This window comes from Pempheris klunzingeri, chromosome 3, assembly GCF_042242105.1.
Source record: "Pempheris klunzingeri isolate RE-2024b chromosome 3, fPemKlu1.hap1, whole genome shotgun sequence".
In the NCBI taxonomy this organism is placed as follows: Eukaryota; Metazoa; Chordata; class Actinopteri; order Acropomatiformes; family Pempheridae; genus Pempheris; species Pempheris klunzingeri.
Window position 1 is genome coordinate 3,240,051 of NC_092014.1, and position 25,987 is coordinate 3,266,037.

General features: G+C 42.7%; 2 protein-coding genes across 2 annotated transcripts; one reads left to right on the top strand and one right to left on the bottom strand.

The window, feature by feature from the left end:
* Window positions 1-1,389: 1,389 nt before the first annotated feature.
* Window positions 1,390-10,487, bottom strand: LOC139199438 (mitoferrin-2-like). Its single transcript, XM_070828510.1, has 4 exons — window positions 9,995-10,487; window positions 4,641-4,869; window positions 4,253-4,309; window positions 1,390-2,403 (listed from the first exon to the last, which is right to left on the bottom strand). Exons 1-4 carry the CDS (start codon window positions 10,334-10,336, stop codon window positions 1,811-1,813), a joined length of 1,221 nt encoding a protein of 406 aa, XP_070684611.1. The 5' UTR covers window positions 10,337-10,487; the 3' UTR covers window positions 1,390-1,810.
* Window positions 10,488-12,286: 1,799 nt separating this feature from the next.
* Window positions 12,287-23,436, top strand: LOC139199437 (ectonucleoside triphosphate diphosphohydrolase 7-like). Its single transcript, XM_070828509.1, has 14 exons — window positions 12,287-12,399; window positions 12,736-12,837; window positions 12,954-13,136; window positions 14,343-14,548; window positions 15,990-16,140; window positions 16,459-16,562; window positions 16,712-16,771; window positions 16,882-17,030; window positions 17,186-17,352; window positions 17,809-18,010; window positions 18,284-18,403; window positions 18,514-18,599; window positions 19,346-19,507; window positions 20,532-23,436. The coding sequence occupies exons 2-14, from the start codon at window positions 12,830-12,832 to the stop codon at window positions 20,746-20,748; spliced, it is 1,815 nt and encodes a 604-aa protein (XP_070684610.1). The 5' UTR covers window positions 12,287-12,399; window positions 12,736-12,829; the 3' UTR covers window positions 20,749-23,436.
* The last annotated feature ends 2,551 nt before the right edge of the window (window positions 23,437-25,987 follow it).

Genomic DNA, 25,987 nt, shown 5'->3' on the forward strand with positions numbered 1-25,987 from the left:
TAATCTGTACTCATTTTAAAGTCAAACTTATTCCTTTGTCCTGATAGTGATAAAGGTGATATTAAGTGCAAGGATACTGTGCAGTTTAAAAAAAACAAAACAAACCAAACACCTAAAAACTAAACAGAGTGATTGTCTCTGGTGAACACTGCTGATAGACTCTTGTTCCAAAACTCTTCATCTGCACTATGGTGGAAAATGAAAAAGCTAGTAAATAAACACTTCTGTGTTTACATTTAATTAACTAAGGACGCTTTCATTAAATTAAAAACAAAAAAAATAAACAGCTGTAACATAATTGTTGCTGCACTGAATGTTTCACATGCCAGTATGTGGCATCTTCCACGTGACCAACATGCGGATTTAGAGCTAAAAATCTAATTTTTCCAGCGTCAGTCTGCAAGTTTATCAGTAATGTGTAAGCCACTCTGAAAGGCTTGAAGACTCTGCATCCTTCAAAACGTGCTCGTGGATCTGATCTGACAGCACTTTGGGTGCAAAGATACTCAAGCGACAACATGAGACTGTTCAAGCAAAAAAAAAAAAACCTCTCCCTCATGTCGTCCTTAAAAGAAATCTTACTGTGGTCTGATGCCAACCAGCAAAAAAAAAAAAAAAAAAAAAAGTCACTGCTGAGCTCTGAATATCCACTCATTCAGTCGTTCACACACACTCACACACACACACTCACACACTCATACTTGAGTATTTTCAATCCAAAACTCAGTCTGACCTACAAGGCTGTGCGTCGCCCAAATGTCAGAGGGATTTGAGAAATTCCATGAAATTCCTTGTTTCGGTGACGACAAACTGAATACGGTATTGCTGATTCTGTAACCTCCAGTTGTTCTTCTACTGTTTCATTTAACGGTAGAGCTGTGCGCCCCCCTGTGGTCAGAAGGCGGTAGTAATACTTTCCAGAAGTGCAACATGTGCAGTTCAGAGAGAGAGAGAGAGGGAGAGAGAGGGTGTGGGGGGGTTAACCTGCTTCACAGTGCAGCTCTTAAGTACTTGGATAGAGATACAGTTTTGTTTTGGCTCTGCACTCAAACACACCGGATCGTAACTATGAGGTTAAAGTGCTGACTTTCAGCTTTAAGGGTATTTGAGCATTTTCCCCATCAGTACTTCAGGACTTTAAGCCCCTTTCATCCTTTTGGGGAGGGGGTGGGGGTATGTTTAAAAAAATACAATTTCTACACAGTTCATTGGAAGTGAATGTAAACACCCTCAAATGACAGCTCAGAGTCAGCACTTTAACTTTAGAGTTCAAGTTTTTTTTTTTTTTTTTTTGTAATCCAATGTACTTGAGTTCAGGGCCAAAACTGAACTCTCTAACCACTAACTGCACTGTAGGTGGTTCAGGGGAAGAGAGCATCTCTTGGTCTCTTGACTGTTCTTTAATAAATAAAGTCCATAAATATTTAGTATTTTGAAAGCCAAAAGGAGTTTGTCGAATTGGACACTAAAATGAAAACTAGTTAAAGCGTCAGAACGTAGTGGAGCCGACTTCCTGTTGGCCGTTTCGAGGCCCTTCTCTTAACTTAGGAGACGTATCGTCAAGCCCACATCTAATAATGATGTTTTCAAAATAACAGCTGTACGTGTCCTCACCTGCTATGAACTAGATCAGACCGCACGTGCTTCAGTGATCTCAGTAAACAAAATAAAAGTTGACTTCTTGCTCAAAGAATCTAAAGTTCTAGAGCTTTTCGAACCTTCAGATGTTTAGAAATCAATACCGATGACGGTGATCAGTACGGGGCAATAAACCTTTGTGTTGCTGATACCCAATCCTGCTGCCCGCTGTCTATTTGTCTCCATCACGGTCTCCACGCAGCATCCTCTCATGCTGCCGCTTGGTGATGATGTATTTGAAGAACTCGTAGACGGACCAGCTGATGGCTGTGGAGGGCATCTGGTAGATGACCCGAGCTTGGACGCCTTTGAAGAAGGCCGGCATGCCTCCCATCCTGTACACCGTCCGAAAAGCCTCGCCCAGACCGGAGATGTGGCGGCTGCCGGGGGCCGAGGCGGTGGCTGCTCCAACCGCTCCGGCCGCCGTCGCAGACTGAGCCTGGATCACATGAATGGCCTGAGCCTCCTGCGTGTTGAGGAGGGTCTTACAGACGTCAAGGGGCGTGGTGACGGCGGCGGCCAGGGCTCCGGCCAGCGCGCCGGACACAACGTGGGAGGAGGGGTTGTACTGTCTGTGGGGGTTGAGGAGCTCCTGGAGGTACTCGTAGGTCATGAAGTGGAGCGCCTGGAAGGGCACGTTCATGGTCAGCTGGGTGGTGTAGCTGCGGTAGAAAGCGGCTGGGCCCTCGCGCCTCAAAAGCGAGCCCATACAGTCAAGCACGCCGCGGTACGGAGAGTTGAACATCTGCATTCGCTGTTTCACAACTGAAGGTGAAAAACAGGGGAGGGCAGGGAGAGTATAAAGAAAACTGCCAGGAAGATCATTTACATGACTGAAAATGAGGAAGGAACACTAGAAAGGAAGGATGGAGTGTAACCTCTGCCTCAAAAACACCTTTCATAGCACAATCAATAGCCCCTCTTCCACCAACATTTCCAGGAACTTTTATTACCAGGAACTTATTTACCTGGATAAAAGAATCCCTGGTAATCTGTGTGGTTTGCGTTTCCACCGCACCTCAAAGTTCAGGAACATTTATTCAGATCAGGACCCACTGCGACTGTTATGGTCCTTCAGCTTCAACTTTTCATGAATCAGTTTCGGCATGTGTCCTACATTTAGCTCCGCCAGCTTGTCGGCTATTCTCCCACAGACTTGGTCGTCCCGCTGAATTTCTCCCTCAGCAAATACCCTCAAAAGAGCCTGGACTTCGTCGTCAGTCCACTTCTCGTAGCGCGATACAGAGAGCAGAGGAGAATTGTAAACACGCCACCATGTAGACCGTGGTGCCGCTGGGGGGCGGGACACCCCCCTGTTATAATGGTCATATAATATAACTGATCAAAAACACAAAACGAACTGAAGCTCGTAGAAATTAAATAAACAAGTTTGCAGCCACACTGGCTTAAACAACAGAAGAGCGGAACGCTGCAAGTGTGTTCGACCAATCAGCACACAGCCCCGCCCCTCAAGAATTCTGGGTAATCTGAAAAGTTCCTCCTCACTACTAGGAGCTTTTCAGGGGAAAGTTTTGTCCCCAGGGTAATTTTGGTGGAAAACGCGCCGAGGTTTTTCAAAATCCCGGGTCAATGAGAAAAGTTCCTGCGGTGGAAAAGGAGCTAACGACAACAGAGGGTTGAATATGTGGTGCTTAAGTTCCACAAATGAACTGAAAATAATTAGTCATCAATCGAACAACAAATTAGCAAATAATCAACAGTGTCATGCTTTAACATCCAAGATTTAACAGCATGTTAAGTTGGTTAATCACAGCCCTGATCACATGTGCTGCTAGTCACATTATCTGTCCTTCTATTATCTATTAAATTGTAGAAAGATCTTCATGCATCTACATGTTTTAACAAGTTGAATTTAAGACTTTTTAAATTCACCATTCAAGGAAATTTATAGGCAATTTTGCTTTAAAAATAAACATCAAATATAAAAATATAGTCAAACAAATACATATGCTGTCTGATCAATAGTATAAGAACAGTGACAGGACAAAAACTGGTTGAGTTAAAGAGCATTTGCTGTATTTTAATGTGTTTTTTAATGCTATCAATCAGTGCAGCTTTCTCACAGTCGGAGTGGTTATGTGTTCAATGAGGCCGAACTGTAACAGGATGATTGATTTTTGATTGAGTTTAAATGCTCACTTTTTCTTCTTGGAGTGGATTTTAGACCACAACATTCAATAAATAAATATTTGAGATGTTCCCAAACAGAATTTAAGATTATTAAATACTTTTTAAGACCTTTTATTAGTTAATTTCAGACTTTTATTTAAAAAAGGACCCATAGCTAGAAGGCAGCTGTGGGCCAGAAGATTTAATTATTATGTTCAAACAGTGTGAACAAGTCTGTAAATCTTAAATCCGATGATGCTAAATACAAAAGTTAACCACAGCTCTGCAGTAACACAGCTGAGTCTGCAGCACCACCAAGTGTCCTGACAGGAGAAGAACCCATCAGCGGGATTTCCTGTGATGAGCCTCTATAAATAGACCGTTAGAAAGTCTTCGTACAGCGTGTGTGTGTGTGTGTGTGTGTGTGTGTGTGTGTGTGTGTGTGTGTGTGTGTGTGAGAGTCAGGTGAGCTGAGAGGTTTTACCTTCGGCTGGGTTCATGACGGCGTCGTGCAGCACTGTGGCCATGCAGCCCGCCACTCCTGCAGAACCGGGAAAGCAGCGAAGAGGAAGTTAAAGCCTCAAGTTTCCTCCATCTCTGACATTTGTATTTGAAGCATGTGGCTTAAAATGAAGTGTTGATCTACTGTCCAAAGCCAAAATAACACTAAACCACACCCAACATGGTTACAAGTAGTTGTAACTTTCTATCATCTGTAGGTATTTTCATCCTTTAGCTCCCTTCTATTCAATTCTCCCTCTCTTTCTATTCATTTTCTATGGGCTCACAATTGTTGACACATACACTGTAAAATTTGGCATCATGAATGAAAAGCACATTTTCATTTAGGTCTGTGTGTGTGTGTCGGTTACCGTTAGCAAAGTGGCTGTTGGCTCCAGGGTGAATGGCGTCACTGAGCGAGAACTTGATCTTCTCGTAGCAGGCAAAGTAGAGAGCGTGGGCAGGCCCCGCCCCCACCGCCAGCACGTTCACACCTCTGATTGGCCGCCACAGACCCTCGGTCCGCACAATCTGCCGCAGGGCGTCCATCACGTTCCTGTAGCGCGCTCCGGGCTCGGGATGCAAGCTCTGCATGCGAGTCTGAGGTGAGAGGAAGAAAACACAGACGCGTTAATGGACGAGTTATTAATTCAAATTACTTTCACAGATAGTCGGCAGGGTTCTTTGTCATAATTCCTCACTGTAGAGAACAAAGGATTTCTTTGTTTGTAAAGGAAAGTTTAAAAGTAACGCAGGACAGAAAACAAAAAAGGATTGATGGAAATAAAAAATGGGGTTTCTTCTGTGCAAACAAAGGTAGAATTGTTAATTAAAACACTAACTTGTGATTACGTACGCTCCGGTTTTAATCACAAGATGCTGTGATATTTATATGGTAGATTTTACAGGCGTACTCAAAGAAAAAATGCGTAGGAAACCAAGCACGACAAGGATTTGCACTTTGTAGAAGCCTCAGGACAGGATCTGTCTGCTCTCAGCTCTAAAATGTCCTGTTTAAGACAAATGTGACTCCTATCACTTTAATCCCGTGTGTGTTTGTGTCCCCACGGTGTCTACACTCTCTCTTTGCAAGAAATCACACCGACTTGTTAACTTAAAGTAGTTTATGGCTCTGCCTCCACTTCAAACTACAACAGAAACGACTGCAGCGAAGTTCCCGACCACAAACCACGACGGAGGGCAACTAGCTGCACGCAGTGAGGAAAACCAAATAAGTGGACAGGCCGAGTTCATCGGCCTGATAAGCGGTGCTGTTTGTTAATGTGCATGGGTGAATAAAAGCAGGAGAACAGAACAGTGGACACGGTTTCAAAAGCCTGAACCGAGATGGCGCAATCCTCAAACTTTTCCGAATGTGTAATAAGTGAATTGCCCCTGCCTACTCCCTCCCCTCAGGGGTAAATATTTACAGCAGGAGGGGGAGCGCTGCTGCCTCCTGAGGGCTTAACATGGACACTCCCGCTCATGGCTTCTGGGAAATGGTAACTCACATGGAATGTGCTCAGTCATCCAGTGTATTCAAGTCTGGTTTTTCTTTACCCAATCCAAGACTGAGAAAGAGCCAGACGGTTGGTCCAAAGGCAGAATCAGGTGTCAGTGAACAAAACAATACAGAGGGCTTTGTGTTCATGGCACTTTCTCACTGGGAGGAAAATGAATAAAGCCAACAGGGGGGGGAGGAAAAAAAAAAAACCAGTCTATGGATGCTGACATGATGCCAGAGAGTGATTATCGTAACATGTACCTCATTTGGCTTCTGGGGAAAGTACAGACGTTGAAGCTTGACCGCAAACAAGATGGCTGGTGCTATTTTGAAGCTGCATTTGTTGAGAAATAAAAACCATGAGGAAGATTACGGAGCCACTGACTCACTCATGTGACATGTGGCGTTATGTATCACTCATTATTATGGGGCCGCGAAGGAGGGCATGTTAAATGTAGGTAGAACGAATGTGAACAACACTTGTTTTCATCAGACACATTGCAAACTTCTTCCATCTATTATTTCACTTACTGCATGCTGGATGTTCTCTGTGTCCATTTATATCTGCTTTTGGCCTGTAGGCTGACTGACAATAATCTCTAGGACAAAAAACAATGATCTCTGGGGGACTAATCTTCAACCTGGCAGCTTCAGTGCAGGTGGCTCGGACCTGGCTTAGCAACAAACCGTCCTCGATTTGATTGGACGGAATAATGAAAGGAATAACTCTGTAATTTAATACGGGGAGCTCTGCGGTCAAGTCGGTATTGCAAATCTAGTGAGTGAAACACCAGATTCCATTCCTCGGGTCAGTGGCATTACAAGGACAGTGCGAATGTTTTATTTTTATCTTTAAGCCACATGTCTTATTCACCCTTCTCTTTAACATTCCTCCTGTTGGCGTCACTAGATAGGTTTCATTTTCCTCTAATTACAAGACAACATGGTGCCGTAGACTTTTACACAGTACAAAGCTAGATGAAAATTCGTCATTGTTTTGATCATTTACACATTATTCTCACACCCACGTTTTACGTAAGAGCCACATTACATTGTGCTTTGTTAGCTAAACAGTTAGAAGAACATGCATGTGTCTGCTTCATCACCAGTTTTAAACATACAGACTTTATTGTTTCAAACTGGTAATGTGCTGTAGATTAGTGTTCAGGAAGTGGTCCGCCACTGATGGAGTTTTACCAATCACCAACTGAAGTGCTGGCGATCGGGTTGCATCGTGGGTAATGTTGGCGCCAGTCTGCTTGACAAGGAAGCAGACTGTGTAGAATAATAACAAAAAAAAAAACTATATATTTGGTTCTGCTGCATTGATTTTTTACTATTTTTTCTTTAAAACTGTCAATCGTGAGTGCAGCGATGCTACAGGAGTGCAATGCTAATTCGGTGGAGTGCTTTTAGAGCGCAACTGAACACCAGCTTAAAATCCTTCTGCTAACATGAAGTGGGTTAAGTTCTTCCTTGCTCAGGGTGTGTTCAGTATGCTTTGACGCCGCCGTCGGATTTGTCCAGAGGTGCGACAGAACAGAGTTACTCTGTAAAGAGCAATGAGGAAACAGAGCCTGAAATTAGTGGAGAATTAACTAGATAAAGAAGTAGCTTAAGATGTTGGTCGGCCTGCTATGACAACAAAAAAGGAACTGAGATTGTGTAAATAGAGAATTCTCTGGAGAGGAAGTCACCTACAAAATATTGCTGTAATGACTTCGAGCTAAAAAGACTTTTGACCAGAAAATGTGTGCAATGCACTTCCTCCTCCTCCTCCTCCTCCTGCTCCTGCTGCTTCTGGGACGCCGGAGGAATGAAAAAGAGAAGCAGGAAGAAAAAAAGACCATGAAAAATGTTTCACCTCTTCTATAAAGTTACAGTCACACCTACAGTTTATTTTAAATGACATTTCCTTGTTTGTTTGTATGAACCTCAGGATCGTGGTGCCTAATTAAAAAGGGCATGAGACACTCAATCATGTAGGTTTTTGTTGGGACAGGAGTTACATAACCTCAGTTCCTGCCAGATTTAGGGCAGAGATTTTAAAGCTGCCTCACTTTTTGTTCAATACTTTCAAAGAATACGAAACTGATGCCACTTGTGGTTGAGGGGCTGTTTCCACATACAAAGATCTTTCTCTTGACTGTCCACAATAACAATCCTCAATCAAGTGAAATAATCAGTATGAAAAACAATCTTTGAATGCAATTAAAATGAAGATATCTGCTTATTATAAAATGGCATGTAACAATAATTCAATGTGTTTATATACAAAAAGCATTTTTACTAAAAAAGTGCTGCTAGTCAACAAAACTTAGGGGTTCTGTGCGACACAGATAGTGAATGAGGATTAAAAGTAGCTATAATTCAGTCCTGACAGGTCAAAATAATCACCAAGAACCCTAATAAGATGTTTTGCTGCACATGATGTAATTCTGATGCAATGATTTGCAATTGAAGCTGCTCTCATGAACAAGAGGGTGATCAGACTAGGGGCTGTTTCACCAAAAACTTTTATGGTCTGGATGGAGCGAGTCATCAAGGAATTTGTTTTGAATGAGAACCACAGAGGATCGTTTGTTCTTTAACTTCTGATACAACACGAGCAACTTAACAACAACAACGCTGATGTGAGTGGTTCAGTTGGTCGTATAGAGGAGTCATTTTTTATTCTAATTCATGAGGGGTTATTGCTGTCAGTCCAACAGCTTAAAGACTCTGTGTTTTTGGGATCATATAGATAAATATATGTGAAGGTCTGAGGAGATTTAACCTTGTCATCAGGCTCAGTAAACAGTGTTGGAGCATCAACATAAAAAAAAAAAAATACTGTACAGTCTGTGTGGCCATGATTATCTTCATACTAATGTTTTAACAATCGGTGCACCGGATATTAATGTTATTTTCCATTTGGTACAACAGGAAATAATAAACACAAACCAACAAAAGTAAGCAAAACTTTTTCCCTGAGATGTTCTTGCCCTCAGCGCTGCACTGAATCTTGGAATGCCATTAATTTATAATCTTTCAACGTCTGAGCATGCAAACGCTTCCTTAGCATTAGTATGCAATGTTTAACTCTGTGGAATAAGTTGTGAGCACAGACAGGTCAAGGTCCAGACTCAGAGAGCTGTCAGAGAGGGACCCCACAGACACAGCTGTCACATTATATAACGATTCTCTTCACACACATTAAGTTATGCAGTAAAACACCGAAGAGTCCAAAACCCTTTTCTTGATGCGTGATAAATTTAAAGTAACAGGATGAACCCGACTGTGTCTACTCCACTGTTGTTAAGCAAAGTTTTTACCTCAATATAGATTGATATGGTTGAGTAACCATAAAATTATCCAGTTATGATAACACAAGTAAAGATGACACACTGGGGGGGGATCATCAGTCACCATTGCCCTAGTGCCTCATGACCCACCCAGCTGAATTAAGTTAATCATCTACTACTTCTGTCTTTTCACAATAAACTTAACTCATGATCTCCTCTGGCAGTTTCACACTAAATGATATGTTTAACTGTGGACCTCTGATCATCCTTCACTTCCACTGTTACACACACTGCTAATGCTAAATCCTTGTTATCTACACTTATTGCTCCCAGTATTTTACAAACAGCTGATGTGTTTACAATAACCATTGTACTTACAGACATAACATAGCAATGCCCACATCAAACTTACAGGAAACACGGTGGCTATATCCGAATGAATTAGCTAGAGGTGTAGAGGAAATGTTGGGTTACATAATGTGGTGAGACGAAATAAGATTTATTATTTAAGTTAAAGATGTGTCCGATAATGGAAGCGTGTTAGCCAAGAAGCTAGCAGGCTAGTATTAAGTAACGTCAACGTGCTAGCTAAGTGAGACGAGACGCAACTGTCAAACCTGAAGGCATCTTATTTCACAGTTATCTGCCAAAATGAAAGCCTGACTAAGACAAACACATCCACTGGTGCTTTAATTTTCACAATGACCACCTTGTGTTGCGTTATTTCACTATTTCGATAACGTTAGTTAGTTAACTGACCTCTGTTAGCAAGGTTACCCCTGTTAGCTTATGCTAGCTTGTAGCCCAACGGTAGTCGAGCTCAGGCTTATAATCGGGCCTCGGTTAGCTCGAGGTTTTAAGCAACCAGTGGCTGCGTCCAGCTGGGCCTGGGCATGCTACAAAATAAGCGGTGTGTGGTGTTAGTTTGCTCTGATACCTTGACACAGTCGATGGGGTACATAAGGCAGTGCTCCATGATTCCAGCCACGGCTCCTGCCAGCATGTGTGTGCTGGTGGCTACTCCCTGAGGCAGTCCCTCATAGTCTACTTCTGGCTCGACAGTGGTCGAGGTCTCCGGAGTCGCTCGATGCAACACCGGGGCAAAGTCCTGTTCCCCTGACATCCTCGGTGGAAGAGACCCGATAAATCCCCCTGTGGTGTCCAGGAGCCTGCCGCCCAGCCATCGGAACTCCGCCTCGGCTGCAGCGCCTGTGACCCGGCTGTCGACGCCTGGTGTTTCCACGGACGCTCGCCGGGACACGAAACCGTCCGCTTCCATTCAAGCAGGAGAGAGTTTACTCCGGCAAATGTCTTCAAAATGGGCGACTCTAGCGGTCCGCCTGCTTGGTGTAGTCTTCCCGGCGGTTCGATGAGTGTCCCAGCCGACCGGTGGAAGTCTTGGCGGGTCGCTGCTACTGCGCGGCAGGCAGCTGTGTGCAGCGTCCGGGAACCGGGAGTCCAGGTGGGGTTGAAGCTTGTGTGTGTGTCAGTGACTCACACTACAAACGGAAGCTGATTCGTCAGACTGGCTGTCAATCATTAAGAGTCCAGCTCTGATTGGTCGACCCGGTCTGTAAATCAGGCGGGCTGGGTAAGTGGGCGTGGCCTTAGCGTCAGTGTGATTTTGTAACATCACGAGGTCACATGCAGCCTGTGTACCGGAAGTGTTTCACTCAGGACGTCCCAAGTAGGAATTATCATCATGAAACACTTTAAAATAAAATGAAAAAGCGTTTCTACACGCTTTTAAATATGTGAATTTACTTCTACTCCCTTTAGATATCAGTACATTTTGGGAATTTGCTATTCATGGAGGTCAGGTGAATGTATTTTACTGTAAACACTGCTCACATCACTGTAAACTAAAAATATAAATTAAACTTAATTCCCTCCATTGTTAACCAAAAGAAAAATAGTTGAATGAGACGTTGATTCAAATTCATGTCCCTCAATGACTTTGTATGTTCTTATTATGATATTGTAGACAGAGTAGTCCTCGTGATGCTGTGAGTATTCTGCCAAGAAAAATAAATTCTGATACTTCAGTATGTTTAAATCAATTAAAACTGTAACGCACCTTTGACAGTTTGTCTACAGAACAAAACTGACAGAAACAGCTAAGAGCAATAATATGCTATTTTCTATCTCTTTACTCCTCAAATGATCCACTACTAATTATTGTTGTTAATATTGTTATTGTATATTTATCAGTCGTCTTTGTCCTGCTTTCCTATTTTATTTTTTCTATTTACGCCTATCTTGCCTCTGTTGCTGCTGTAACGTGCAAATTTCATCAATAAATAATCAATGATCAATAAAGTCTTATCTTATCTTATTTTATCTTATCTTACTGTGGTTGAACTGACTGATGGGATTGGTGGCAGTCACGGAGGCTATCAAATCATTTACAGCATGTTCTGTCATGGCCACATGGTGGCATGTGTTACCTTCAGCTGAGAGCCAAATACTAAGAATAAGATTTCCACTCTTTGTAATGTTGTAAACTGTAGATCATAGGCTACATAAGCATGTTTCATTGTGTCTGTGGTTTATAACAGCGAGTCAAAACCCAGTGGTTATTCACAGTCTCTCTGTCTCTCACACACACACGCACACAAACACACGTGTGTGTCAGTCATAAACTGAGTGTGTTTGTGTGAAGTGAAAGTGAAATGTTTGTTTCATGTGAAGGGGTGTGTGTGTGGCAGATCCATCTATCTATCTATCTATAGAATCAGTCCCAAAATGATGATATTGTAGCCTATGTTGTATTACTGATCACCGATCATTCACTGATCACCACATTTTCCTACATTATGTACATAAGAGTGTGTGTGTGTGTGTGTGTGTGGTACAAAGTAAGACACAGTATCACTCATTCAAATGCACAGTTTTTTTCACAATCCCCCCCGTTTAGAAGCAGTTTAAGCTTCTAACCGATTTAAAAGTATCACCTTCAGAGCAGTGACTTAAGTAATCAACCCCAAATTCAAAATCCACCCTGTAACCAAATCTGGAGATATTAAAACATAAACCAAAAGAAAAAAGCATTGTATTCTTTCCAGTTACCAGAAGTCGGCTAACTCACATGTGCAGTGCTACGTTTTCCCACACCCCCTGAATGCAAGCAGACGTATCGTATCTTATGACGTAGCCACGCAAGCCGACCGGAAGTGTGATGGAATCCTCGGTTCATTTCCTCTTCTTTACCTCCGTCGTCTTGTTTTAAAAAAATAATCCCCGTGAACCGCAGCGAGAGAGGAAAACATTTTATCATCGTTGCCGTCGAAGAAAAATCAGATTTCACGGACGGACTGTGCTGTCATGGCGGAGGATGTTTAGGTACGTTTGTATCAGAGTGACAGGATAATGATACAAGCTAAGTACCGTTAGCCGGTTTGTAAGGGAACAGTTGCTAACTTACATTAATAGATATAGAACCTAGCTAGTAGTTACCAGTGTTGTAGCTAAAGTGGAAAACACAGAACATGTATTCTTTGTGTGTTGTTCATTCCGTTCAATAGGACAGCTACTCTCTTTAATGTTATATAACTATAAAATCTTCTACTGACCTGAACTGAGCCTAGCTGGGCTAATGTTGACTCTAGAGGGATGTCAGCACCGTTATGCACTGCTGAGCCTTTTCTTCTTCTTCTTCTTCTTCCTCCCTTCATGCAGAAGACAAGTCTGAGCTCTGGACAGCATCCAAACCAGACTGCAGGCACCATGAGGTGACGACTGGGGCATCTTGTATTTTTGCCTACGTGGACATATGGCAAGGTAATAAAGTGGTAATATCCTCTATAAGAGCATTATTGAGACATCCAGTCTACGGCTGGATTTAACTCTAAAACTACTTTAAAATACTAGTTCTTCGTCGTGTTCTTCCTCCACAGGATCACCTTTTCCTGCCTGCCAGCCTCCTGGTACTGCAGCGTGTCCCTGCTGTCTCTGGGCTGTGCTCCCAGGCAGAGGCTGCTGCTGTTGCTGCTCTTCATCATGTCTGCCTTCCTCCTCCTGGGAACCTACCAGAGGCAGCTGTGGGACCCGCAGCGGCGACCCAGGGCCCAATTCAACAAGTGAGGAGACAGATTTACTGATTATTGGAGAAGGAAAATGTCAGAAGCAGCTGTACAGATGCCTTTAGGCCTTGTTACGTTGGAGCTGATATTGAAGATTATCAACAGCTTTTCTTCTTGAGAATGAGATTGGATGTTTAGTACACCCCCCCCCCTTACATGCAAAGCTGGAAACATTTGTACCTAGACTGGAAAGTTCATGGTAAACAGAGCCAGCTGATAATCAGCACTGTGAGAACCGTTATCAAGTTTGTTTTTGAAGCCAGACAGCTAGAAGTGGCTCGAACTTACTTTGTGAGACTGACTGCAGGTGCTTTCTTTAGTAACCAAGGACGGACGGAGATGCAAACAAGACGTATAAAGACTTCGCAACTCATCACTTTACAACACATTCTGTGCATTTTTCAGTGTGTCCTGGTCTGGAGGAGGTTACATGTCCATGCCCTTATAACATCATAATAGTAGCAAGATCTAAACTGTGTGTTTTCACACATTGTTACTGAAAAATGTGACAAATGTGACACACATTTAATATGGGACCTTTAACATTCGCCTCATGAAGGTAATTATTTAGCCATTAAATCTAAAATGCTTTCAACTGCTGCCTTTCTTTTGAAGATGAGTTACAGGATAACTTGAGCTTATGTGCGCCACACATCGTTCCATCAACACCACGATATTAACCGACATTTAGAAAATCAATTCTTGACATTTGTGAATCGAGTCAGAATCGTACAAAACAAGAAATGAGATTCTTGCGTGAATCGATTTTATTTCATTACTCCTAACTAAATTTAGCTTAATTAGACATGAACTGTCAGGAGCAGAGTGCCATAAAACATGTCAGTCAGTTTTAACATCTGTTAATAACAAAACTGAAAATAAGATACAAAGACAATAATAATGTACGTTGAAAATATAGACAGGGGAGTTTGGTACGGTATTGTTGTGTTGGTGTAAGGATGCTAATAATTATTTCAGTCTCATATTTCAGACAAATTCTTTAATCATGCTTTAAAGTCGTCCTTAGTGAAAGTGGACGACAGAGCTGTGATTAAAGATCCAAGAGTCTTTGAGTAATGTGAACTGGAAACTCATCATATTCTCTCCCCTTTGTATCACAGATAGCTAAACATGAAAATAAACACTCATTGTTCAGCAGTATACTCTTTATCTCATAATACCTCTGTGCCTGTTCTCCACCAGGTACCTCTCCATCGCAGAGTCCATGGAGGCCACTGACGTCCACAACCCTGCCCTGAACTATGGGATCGTGGTGGACTGTGGCAGCAGTGGCTCTCGGGTCTTTGTGTACTACTGGCCCCCCCACAACGGTAACCCTCACACGCTGCTGGACATCAGACAGATGAAGGACCGCGACCGCAAGCCAGTCGTCAAAAAGATCAAACCTGGTGAGGACCTGAGCTGTTGATGAGTTTGTTACATTTTGTATCACGATCATAACTTTGTTCTTATGTGGACGTTGGCGCTGTCTTGTTAAAGTGTGTTAGGCAGGCAAAGCTTGTCTCTTGGCTTACTGATGACTTAAATCTCTATATTCATTCCCCGGGAAGTGCGCCAGGCTTTGATGCCAAATTTACGTAGTGCCCAAAAATACTTTTTTCCATAAAAGAGAAGCCTGTAAATCAGCAAATACATTTTTTTTTTTTAAGAGTCACAACCTGCAAAATGACTTGTTTCACCATCAGAATTAGATCCACTCTGCCTGATAACATTTAGGAAGTCTTGATTTGATATTGATTTATTCTATTCTTCAAGATCAAATCAAGTCAAGAATAAATCATTTTATCCCCATTCATTAAAGTGGAGGGTTAACAGGAAGTTAACCGAGATGCTAGTTGCTCCACGAGCCAAACTATGAGGAAGATCCTGGTACTTTTATACCCTGGAAGTCTTTCTTGACTTCCTGTGCCACTGAGCCTCCAACGCTGTATCCAGTTGTCTTTATGCATCGACGATTCATTCATGAATGTTTCCTCGGTCTTCTACTGCAGCTCCTTTGACAGGCAGTGCATTCTGGGAAAGAAAGTGGACGTTTCTGATTATGAAGCAGCCAATCCAAATTTAATTTCAGTATTTGAAATAATTCAAAACCAAACTTAAACTGTCATGTGTTGTGCAAATGCAGCAAAATTGGTGTCGAAAGGACAAAAATTGAGATTCAAACATCACCTCTTTAACTTGGTTCTATATATTGTGTGCCGTTATAATGGTGCCATTGTGTACTTATCGTCTCTCCCGTTGGTTCACAACCAAAGAAGTGAAAGACAAAGGGTGTGAAAAGATCAGAGAGAGAGAGAGAGAGAGCATTCACGGAAAACTGACAGTAGAAAGAAGGAGAAATAATCAAATAATGAAGAGACAACTGTGATGCTGTTCTTCTGTGCATAACTTCTGATAACTTTCAGTTCCTGTGACTCCGTTTTATCTCCGTCACAGCAGACAGATTAGATACAGTTGGTTTGTTCCATTAGCAGCAGTTTAAGTCTGCGTGGCACTTTGAACCCTGGGACATAATGTAACAGCCTTCATGAAAGAACCTGCTTTCACAGCTGCTGTCCTTGGAAATATCACTAGAAACATAAATACATGAATGGATAAGATGAGGATCGAGATGGCTAAATGTGCAGTTTGCTCCACTGAACAACCAAGAACACGTCAGTCTTTTTATGGCCTTTATAGATCCTGATACCATGATGACCTCTTTTACGGCCTCATCTTCTCTTATCTCGACATTAAAGAGACAAAGAGACGGATCATTTCGGTCTGGGCTTCACAATTAGTGATCCTGTATGTCTAATCTCTAATTAGCTGTTTTGGTGCCCCTCTCAGGTATCTCCACGCTGGCGAAGACACCAGCGCAGGCCAGCGACTACCTCCACCCTCTCCTCAGCTTTGCTGCTGCTCACGTCCCCGAGAACAAACACAAAGAGACCCCGCTCTACATCCTCTGCACCGCTGGCATGAGGCTGCTGCCAGAGAGGTAGACGGAACAGCATGTGATAGAGTAGTGGACATGTCTGCTTCTTCACTGTACTGTCCGTCCAATAAAGGCAAAATACCACAAAAAACAAACAATTAAATTAAACTATTATGAGTCTATGTGATTTACATGTGGTTAAAATAAGGAAGCTGACATTCTAGTTTCGATCGCAGTTCACTGACGCCTCTTTATTTTTTTTTAAATCTCAGCCTCCACGAAAATGAAATCCACATATTTGGTATTCATTCCAGAGGTATTGTGTTAGACTTGACTGCACACAGCATTGCCTGGTGTTCTTTCTTGTTTCTCCGCATGCAGCCTGCAGGCGGCCATCTTGGAAGACCTGGTCACCGACGTTCCCCTGGAGTTTGACTTCCTCTTTTCCCGTTCCCATGCTGAGGTCATCTCCGGGAAACAGGAAGGTGAGATGACTATGAAGCCAGCGCTTGCTGGTCCTGGTTCGATTGTAGATTCACTGAATTAAGAGACTACAACGTTAACCTTGAGCCTGTCATTTCTAACGGCCTGTTTTTTTGTGATGACACGTTCCTGCCGCCTGTTGACCGTGAAGGAGTGTATGCATGGATTGGCATTAATTTTGTGCTGGGCCGCTTTGATCATGCTGATGAGGGTGAGTGTGAAGAGGTAACATGACTCACTCATGTTTGTTTTGTGACGTCACTCTCTTCAGACGCAATCACAAACTAACGAAAAAAACCATCATTCCTCCGTGTTTCTCAGAGGACGCCACAGTCGAGGTGACGGCGGGGTCTCAGAACCAGCAGCCAATCAGCAGGCGGCGCACAGTGGGCATCATGGATATGGGTGGGGCCTCACTTCAGATCGCTTATGAGGTGCCGAGTGCCATCACCCTTAGTTCACCACAAGAAGTAAGGAAGTGCACGGAGACACTTGTTTTCATTCTCATCTCAAACCCACAAAAATATTCATTTTACAGCGAAGAAGCAGCAAGTCCTCACGTCTGATTGCTTGGCGTTTTTACGATGGAGTTTATGTTGAGCCCTTGTGATGGTTTGGTCCACAGGTGGAGGCAGGGAAGAGCGTCCTCGCAGATTTTAATCTGGGCTGTGACGTCGAGCACACGCAGCACGTTTACAGAGTCTACGTCACCACGTTCATCGGCTTCGGAGGAAACATGGCCAGGCAGCGCTACGAGGACCAGCTGGTCAACAACACAGTGGCCAAGAACAGGTTTTACATTTTATATCTTGTAGCTGCTCTGTTTTTTTTTTTTAAATATCAACACTGCATTTCTCATAACGCTCGTCAATGTTTAGCTCTTTAAAGTTAGGCATGTGAGAATGTTTTCAGTCTCCCGTCGGCGCTTTACTCCTTCCAACACCTGTCAGTGTGAGAAAGTTTCAGCTGTGTTCTCCAGTGAAAGCAGCAGCAGCATAAAGCACACCGTGCATATTTTCTGTGAAATCCAACCAGGTGGTGCATGACAAAAAAAAAGAGTTTACAAGCCGGCCTAGATTGGCAATCTGTTGTTTATGGCAATTATAATAATATCTCCAAATTAAAATGCTATTGAAGTCTTAAGTAGTTTAATTAATGTCTATTTTAATGATTATTTTCTAAAATGAGGCCACAGATTTACTGTAAATGCTGCACCTAGAATAAAATCATCTGTTCTTTTTTGGCCAGGTTTCTAACCACACAAACAGGCCTCAGTGAGGACAAACCGTACCTGGACCCATGTCTGCCGGCCGGTCTGTCGGACACGGTCGTGAGGGACAACCACACGTTGTACCTGCGGGGTCAGGGTGACTGGACGCAGTGCCAAGAGGCGGTGCGACCCTTCCTGGGCCTCCACAACGGCACCATGTCACTAGGGGGCGTCTACCAGGTACGAATCTACATGTTGATACAAAGCGTTTATGATAAGTGGAAGTCATTTTTCAGAGCTGCCTGTAGGTTATTATTAACATAATATGGTGGCATAATGTCTTAACATTTCATTCATGATGCATTTCCTTCATTTGATACCCTGTTTTTACAGGGGAGCTCTTTACTCATGAGCTCACATTGAAGTCACTGCTCGCTGGGTGACCTGATGTGTTTCTCCACGAAGCAGAAATCCCCCAAAAAATTACTTTTAATGCCACGTTTTTTTTTTCAGGCTCCCATCAATTTCAGCAACAGCGAGTTCTACGGCTTCTCCGAGTTTTTTTACTGTACGGAGGACGTGCTGAGGTTAGGAGGACAGTATGACAGCGAGAAGTACTCCCAAGCTGCTATGGTATGCAGACACACATTACATTAGTTAGCTGACTGAAAAATGTATTTTTTTCATCATAGAAAGTTTACTGATTGTGTTCGATGTTTTTTTTTCTTTCTTTCGCCCTGCAGGACTACTGCTCCACCAAGTGGTCGACGCTGAAACAGCGTTTGGACAACAAGCTTTTCTCTCAGCAGGCCGACATCAGCAGACTCAAGTAGGTTCTTCTCTCTCTTCTCCAAACTGTCTTCGTCCTCGTTTGTCATTCAAGCTATAATAATAGTGATAATAATGTGTGAATGAAATGCATCTTTCATGGTGTTTTCTGCTGATTTTGGGTGTCTAGCTGGTTTTCACTTCTAATTCTAGATTACCTGCTTCTTTGTGCATTTATTCTCTGCAAAACTCTCATTTATTTAAAATGATGCATATTGGCATTTTTAAGTTGAAAAATGTAAACCCCTTCCCAGATTATTGTGTCTTACCCACTATATTTTCTAATGGATACATCAAGATCTGGGTTTATTTTTAGATGTGAAGCTTATTTAGTCACAAACTCACCAATTCACATTTATCAGGCTGCAGATTGCCCACAAGGAGGTGCTGTTCAGTCACTGTCGGATTAATTCTAGCAGCAGGAAAGGAAAGTAGCAGCGGCAATTTAGTCTAGCAGGAGAAGTAGGTCCGTGTGCTCCCACAATGTTGTATTTTAGGACCCAACTGGTGTCTAGTTAAGAATCTTTCCTGCTGCCAAAGTCCACGAAGGCCCTATGGGGTCATTTGGCATAATAATGTTGACGCAATTTCATTGTTTATTGTATTTGGACTGAAACTAGTCTGAAACAGCTTGACATGCAGCTGAACAACCGTCTGACGTTCACCGTCTCCTTTGCAGACACCTGGAGAATAAACACCTTCCACTTGTTCCCTCTCTGACACGTCATTCTGCTCTTGTTAACCCAGGTATCAGTGCTTCAAGTCGGCCTGGATGTACGAGGTGTTGCACTCTGGCTTCCGTTTCCCCACCAACTACCCGAGTCTGAAAACAGCCCAGCTGGTTTACGACAAGGAGGTCCAGTGGACGCTGGGAGCCATCCTGTTTAAAACCCGCTTCCTGCCTCTCAGGTAACTCCATCATTACAACACACACACACATGTAGACCAGGACACCATGCTTTCACAGGAATAGGTATGATTTCCACCTTGTAACACTGCCACAGCGATAGTTTTATTTCTACAGCTCCTACCCAGTGTGATCTCATGAGATAAACAAGCAACCAGGTCTATGGAAACAAGCTCAAAAGAAACAACATGGTGCTCATTTATAAAAGGAAAAAAGCCCCAAACAGGCGGCCATGTAATCAGTTTCTATAAATATGTTTTCATTTATTTCGCATTTCATAAGCAACCAACTGGCCAATAACAGCGGGACCAAACTATAATGCATTTAAATGTTCAGGGTTTTTTAAAAACAACATGCACCTGCCAATATTTCTAAGCAACTTCACCATAAAAGCCCAAAGGTTGCTTCTAATAAGCAGACTTGGCAGCTGTCCTGCACCTCTTACCCTTGAGGCTCAGGAAACAAATGAGCAACTTGTTTCCGAGGAACATGCAAAGTGTGACATAATGAAAGAATACTAACCCCCACCCCACCCCACCCATCTAAACTTTCTATCAGGGTGCCTCCCTTCCTCTAGACTCAAGTATTTATGCTGCATTTTTTATTTCTTTATTAGACAGAAATAAAACCTCCAACGCTGCATAAAAGTGATGCAATAGAAGATGAACCAGATTAAAAATGGAACCACAGGCTGGTTTTCCACTTGAAGTAATTCCTCCTTACGTTGATTTACTAATTATGTCGTCTTTTTTTATCAACAGAGGGTCCCCACGTTAGATAATGGTAGTTCAGTAAAGTAGCTTAACCACCTCCACTTAAAACCTCTAATGAACTTTGAAACACTCAGGTTGGTGTAGGCTAACGTAAGAGACTCCATACTGGGATAACTGGATTCTTTTATGTTGAAGGACACAGACAGAGAGCCGATCCTGCTCTGTTCGTCAGTGAGGATTAGTTTTTCTTCAGGATTAGTTTATTTTTCTCGTCTGTTCACACCGTCTGCTGCCCCTCCTGTGTCGTCTCCAGGGACCTGCAGCAGGAAACGCTGCGGCAGAGCCACCCCAGCTGGCTGCGCTCCTCCTTCGTCTACAACCACCACCTGTTCTCGCTCTGCATCCTGGTGGTGCTGCTGGCCATCCTGCTGTACATCCTGCGCCTGCGGAGGATCCACCAGCGGGAGCAGCGGCAGGCCGAGGCCCTGAACCTCCTCTGGGCTGAAGAGGGAGAGGCCATCCTCCCCTGAGGGAAGCACATCTGATGGGAGGTGGTAAACCGATAAGCTGCAGGGTTAACTTGTAACTAATGAATGTGAGTGTGGAGGACGGATAAGAAATCTGGAAATTACTCGCCAGCCAAGGGTGAGACTCGGTCAATCAAGAGCCAAGATTTCCTCACAGTACTGAGACGGTTCTTAATGAGCCTGGAAATCAAACTCCTCTTTATTTTCTTTGATCATGCAGCTTTAAACACACTCACACACAGTCTGGCCAATCTCAGACGGGAAAGATAAGGTCTCTATAAGACAATTTTGGGAGATAAGAATCAACTTGACATAACAGGACTGAAGAGCTTTCATTCATTTACCTCCTTAGATCCAAAGCCGTGTTTCCATGTAGGAGCTCGGCTTCGTTTAACGGACAGATAACCTGGACTCAGTGAATCGATAAATATCTCCACTGCTGAGCGACGAGACGAGAGGCGGTGAATTTTAAGATGGAATCGTTAAAGACTTTGAGGACCGTTCAGAATCCGTTCAGGAGAAGCCGTCTGAGGGCACAGAAGAAATTCAAGTGTAGATGAAAAGTTATCCGTGTGGTCAAGAGGTGTGTTGAAGGCTGCGTCTCCACCAGTCCTGCAGCCGTGACTTCGCTTAATCCAGTGCCACCAAAGTTACACCCGTCCGACATTTCATTTCATGAGAAGATACCTCCAAGACACCTCTAACCAGCTGTACTTTAAGATAAAGGCTCACACACCAGAACGATTGAGAGACATGAAACCAACTTTTTCACGTCATTGGATACAAAACATTTGTATGATTACGGTGTCGGCCATTTTAGGGTAAAAAATATTTACTTGACTACTTTAATTGACCTGAAGTTTGGATGATATTAGTCATTCAGGAACCTTTTTGGGCACTTCTCTATTATAAAGTCTGCAGAATCAGAGTTAGAGGTGGTTACGTAGAAGAACTGGATGCTGACCACCAGTGTTAAAAAGCTTAACATTAACCTGCTGCTCTTAGCTGAGATGTTGACACTGTTACAGTTAGCTGGACTAACTGCGATGGACCTTTTAGCATGTTAGCATGTTGATTTTTAGCTTAAAGCACAGCTGAAGTCTGACCATGCAAAGCTGAGCCTGACAAGCTGATACCGAATGCTCCCAAAATGGCTACTGTGGAGATGTTCAGGGAACAAGTGAACCTTTCATCTGAGGCCAAACTTGACGTGTTTTCGTGTACACGTGACTGTGGAGTATCTTTCCTCTGGTGACAACTTGAACCTGATATTAGAAAAGGTGAAGAGGCTGGCACTAAGCTGGGAACCGATTTTCCTCCGCTAAAATGTTCACGCCTCCAGAGCGATTCAGAGTTGCCCCTGAGCGTGTGGTGGCATCACAGCAGTGCAGCATAGTGTTTCATCTACACCCCTGTCTCTCTCTCTCTCCCCCCCCCCCACCCCCACGACCGGGATGAGTTTCTGGAAAGCAGTCCAGCAGAGCGATGATGTCAGCTGCGGAGCGAGAGCCTCAGATTGCGCTTTGATACTTGAATGCCACTGTTGTCCAGCCAAGATTTTTATCAGAGGAAAGACGGAGCCAAGAGGCATTTTAGCTGAAATTAGCGGAGAGATCTGCTCAGTGTTTGGATGGACGGAGGCGCTGAAAGCAGATGAAGACCCCGGAGGCCTAATTGAAGCAGATGCCATTTGATTTCTGAACGTAATAATTCCATGAAAGGGAAGAAACTCTTCTTGCCACAGATCAAAATCATCGATTCTGTGACATGGAAAACAGCCCTGAGAAGATCTAATACAGTTTTTAAAGCCATTTTTGTGGAGAAAGGCCTTAAAAAACGGTCTTTTTGATGTCTGCTGTATTCCACAGCTGTAAATGAAGCCACTGTGTTGACTTATTTTTCTTGTAGTGATGGACTGATGCAGCTGTGCAGCAAACCATGACGATGCAAATATGTGTCTGAGTAAAACCTGATGAAACTTCCTGAGAAGTTAAATCATTTGTTTGTTTGTTTTTTTCAATACATCCAAATTTGTAATTAATTTTAGTGAGAGTCAGTGTGGAACATGATTCATCAGATTAAACGATGATGACTCCATTGTTTTAAAAGGGAAAAAAAAAAGAAGCTGTTTTGTAACCTGTGCTTTGGTTAAAAGCCAGAAGGAAACAGTTTGGGAGCTTTCTACAACTTCAAAACCTCCTCCCACTTTGTGCTAAATATGTTCCGTACACGCTCGGTCTCCTTCTCTTTCCCATCTGTCCTGACGTAGATGAGCTCTGACACGTCCCTGTCAAACTGTCAGTGTGCGTTTGGTGACTTTCGTCCCCTCGTCCTGTTCTTCAAAAAATACTTTTCCACGTGTGTGTGTGAGAGTCGGCGACGGGAGCGTCTGAAACACCAAATTCAACACTGACAGACTCATTTGTGTCTGATTTCTGACGCCCTCCTGAAACTGTGGAGCTCTTCCTGACGTGGTTTTCCAGGATTTCTGCTGCTCCTCTCATGTTTTGACTCCTGAAAAGGGACCAACGGTTGAGCGCGTCTTTCCAGCGCTGGGCATTGTGCAATGTTGAACAGTAATTCACTGGAGGGGACACTTGACTATAATGATGTTTTTAATGAAGGTACTTTACCACCAATGTGAATAGTAACAATTCCAATCCAATAAATGATCCTTTTGTAGTGAAATCAGTTTGGAGTCCTGTGTGTGTGTGTGTGTTTGGATTAGTGGGCTTTGTACCCTCAGCACTGTCTTACAGACAAACTCAATCTCTATGTCTCTATTAATCAACTGCACCCCCCCCCCCAATCAGGTTAGAAATGTTACCTGTGGATAGAAATTCAGAAACAGCAATGTTACTCCTCACCAAAAATGATTGAAAGCTCCAGAAAAGCTACTAGAGAGCTTTAAAAAAAACAGATTTTATTGGGGTTTTTCTAGAAGTGCTGTTCTTTTAGGCTTTTAGATTAGAGACGAGGTTAAAGAGTCAGTTCAGACTCGTTTAAAAAACAAAACAAAAAAAAAGAAATCACATATTTTCTCACTTTGCATCTGGTGGCGTTTAGCTACGCAGATCAGTTTGATTTGATGTGCCCGGGTTTTTTTTTTTTGGAGACATTCATGTCTCAATTAGTCAGTATGTTCCAAATCACATCCACTTCACACCACGACGGGCTGGATGTGATTTTTGTGAAGCGAGAAAATGAGCAGGATTTGAACTTCTTACGTTCTCCATCTTCCACAGCCCAACACTGTGAACGCTCTCTGGGAGAAAAAAGATTGATCGAAATTGTGCGCCATTATCCTCATTTGTAGTTTTATTGCATTTGATGGGAGGCTTTTGAGTGCAGCTTTTTTTTTTTTGCCACTATAGAGTTTTCTGCTCAATAACAGCCGTCCTTAGTGAAGCCTGTGGATTAAAACATAATTCATCTTAATGATGTGAAAATCACTTGCAAAATTCACCTCCACTGCACTGGGGGAACTTTTTCTGTTTGATGCCATTAAAGATGAAGTTGCTGGAGGAGGAGGAGGCTGACCAGCTTGTTAACATGAAGCTGGTACGACTTGGATCCTGTGGGGAGTCGTTGCCACCCCGCAGAACAATCGCTGCCAGTAAAAGTTTCAAACGGGCCTGTGCGGGTCCTCAGGATGAAGTTATGTAAAAGCTTCTTTCATAACGGATGCAGTGACTCTGAGCGACCTGCTGTTGGTGCTGCGCAGTATTCATGAACTTCTGTTGCTACAAAGGTGCTGTAAGGTATAATGAACAAAAAAGAAATGAATCAATTAATCACGGTGGCATGTAAAATGTTCATTACAGGAATATTTCTGTCGAAGAACATGCGACCACATCACTGTAAATTAAAGAGACACAGCCCCCGTTTTTTATTTTAAAAATATACTTTAATACAACAGCTGCGTATAAATATTAAAATATACATTATACAGGTGTACAGTACACTCACACAAAACCAAAACAAAAAATATTAGGCTTCTATTTGTACGGCACTTCTTGTAATTTTTTTTTTTTTGTGTATTGTTTGTTTTTTTTTTTGTACTATTTTCTTAAAGGTTACTTAACTGACAAAGGAGTTGTACATAAAGATGTGTTAATGTGTTAACAGGTCCGAAGTATTACTGTAGTATTGTGATTACTGGGTTACTGAAAGACAGACAGACAGAGGGGGAGGAGGGGAGGAAAAGGGAGGAAGAGGAGTAAGGGTTGCTGTACAGTATATGACATGGCATTGTGGAATGTTTGCTAGTCTCTTGATTTTCCTTTCCTCCCATCATTCAACATGTTTTCAGACAGGTTAAAGACCCAGCAGGGATGTGATTACTCAGTCTTTACTCCCTCCACAGGACGTCTTCCTCGGATACCAAAGTATCATTGAATTTCTAACAAGACATCATGTTTTTTTTTGTGTCCTTTTCCTGCTCACATCCACCACCGGCCTCTGATCTCGACTCATCGATCTCGACAGAAACGACTGACTTGGTTTCGGTGAAAGCCACGAGGTGTCTCTCTCTCTCTCTCTCTCTCTCTCTCACTCAGCTGCCTCTTGTACATCAATATTACATTTGAGATGCAGAGCCGAGCATCTGTGTTTCAAATCTCTGGCGATATTTCAGAGAGGTCATATTTTTTTTTTTTTTTCTTGTGACGTGCAAAACAAGCAAAGTAGATGTGCCACTTCCAGCTACCATCGTTTTTTGTTTTTTTTTTATTCAGAGGGGACTCATAACTTGGAAAACAGGTGAAAACCCTCTGAGAAAATGCATCTAATTGAATGTTATTTGAGAGACAATTCTGAAAATACAACACTAACTGCTGTTAAAGCCCCTGAAAACGTGGTTTTTATTCTGGCATGTTTCACGATGTCATCGAAAATTCATGACTAAGTAGACAACAATCAAAGTTTAAGCTTAAAAAAAAACATCTTTACCTCAGTCAGAAACTTATTAGGAATGTGTGGTTGTGGTTTTTAGCAGTTTTGATTAACATCCCTTCTTTTCAGCTGGGCCCCGCCCACCTCAAACCACTGAGATAAACACAAATACAGACATTTCTTATGCAAAATAACCAAAACTATTCTAAATTTGGCAGAAAAAATATGGGCAAATGTTTGAAATGTAAAAGGTAACCTATATATTTTTAAACCTGGGCTGAACTTTGACATCTTTTGGGTTTGAAATGACTGGTATGTACAAGAAGTTTCTGGAATTCGGCTCAGCTGG

Coding starts and splice junctions, on each gene's coding strand:
- LOC139199437 (XM_070828509.1), top strand. Junction 16,141..16,458: donor ATGAGGCTGCTGCCAGAGAG/GTAGACGGAACA, acceptor CTCCGCATGCAG/CCTGCAGGCGGCCATCTTGG. Junction 18,011..18,283: donor CACTAGGGGGCGTCTACCAG/GTACGAATCTAC, acceptor TTTTTTTTTCAG/GCTCCCATCAATTTCAGCAA.
- LOC139199438 (XM_070828510.1), bottom strand. CDS start 10,336: ATGGAAGCGGACGGTTTCGTGTCCCGGCGAGCGTCCGTGGAAACACCA. Junction 4,870..9,994: donor ACCCCATCGACTGTGTCAAG/GTATCAGAGCAA, acceptor CTCTCACCTCAG/ACTCGCATGCAGAGCTTGCA. Junction 4,310..4,640: donor CAACAGCCACTTTGCTAACG/GTAACCGACACA, acceptor CCGGTTCTGCAG/GAGTGGCGGGCTGCATGGCC.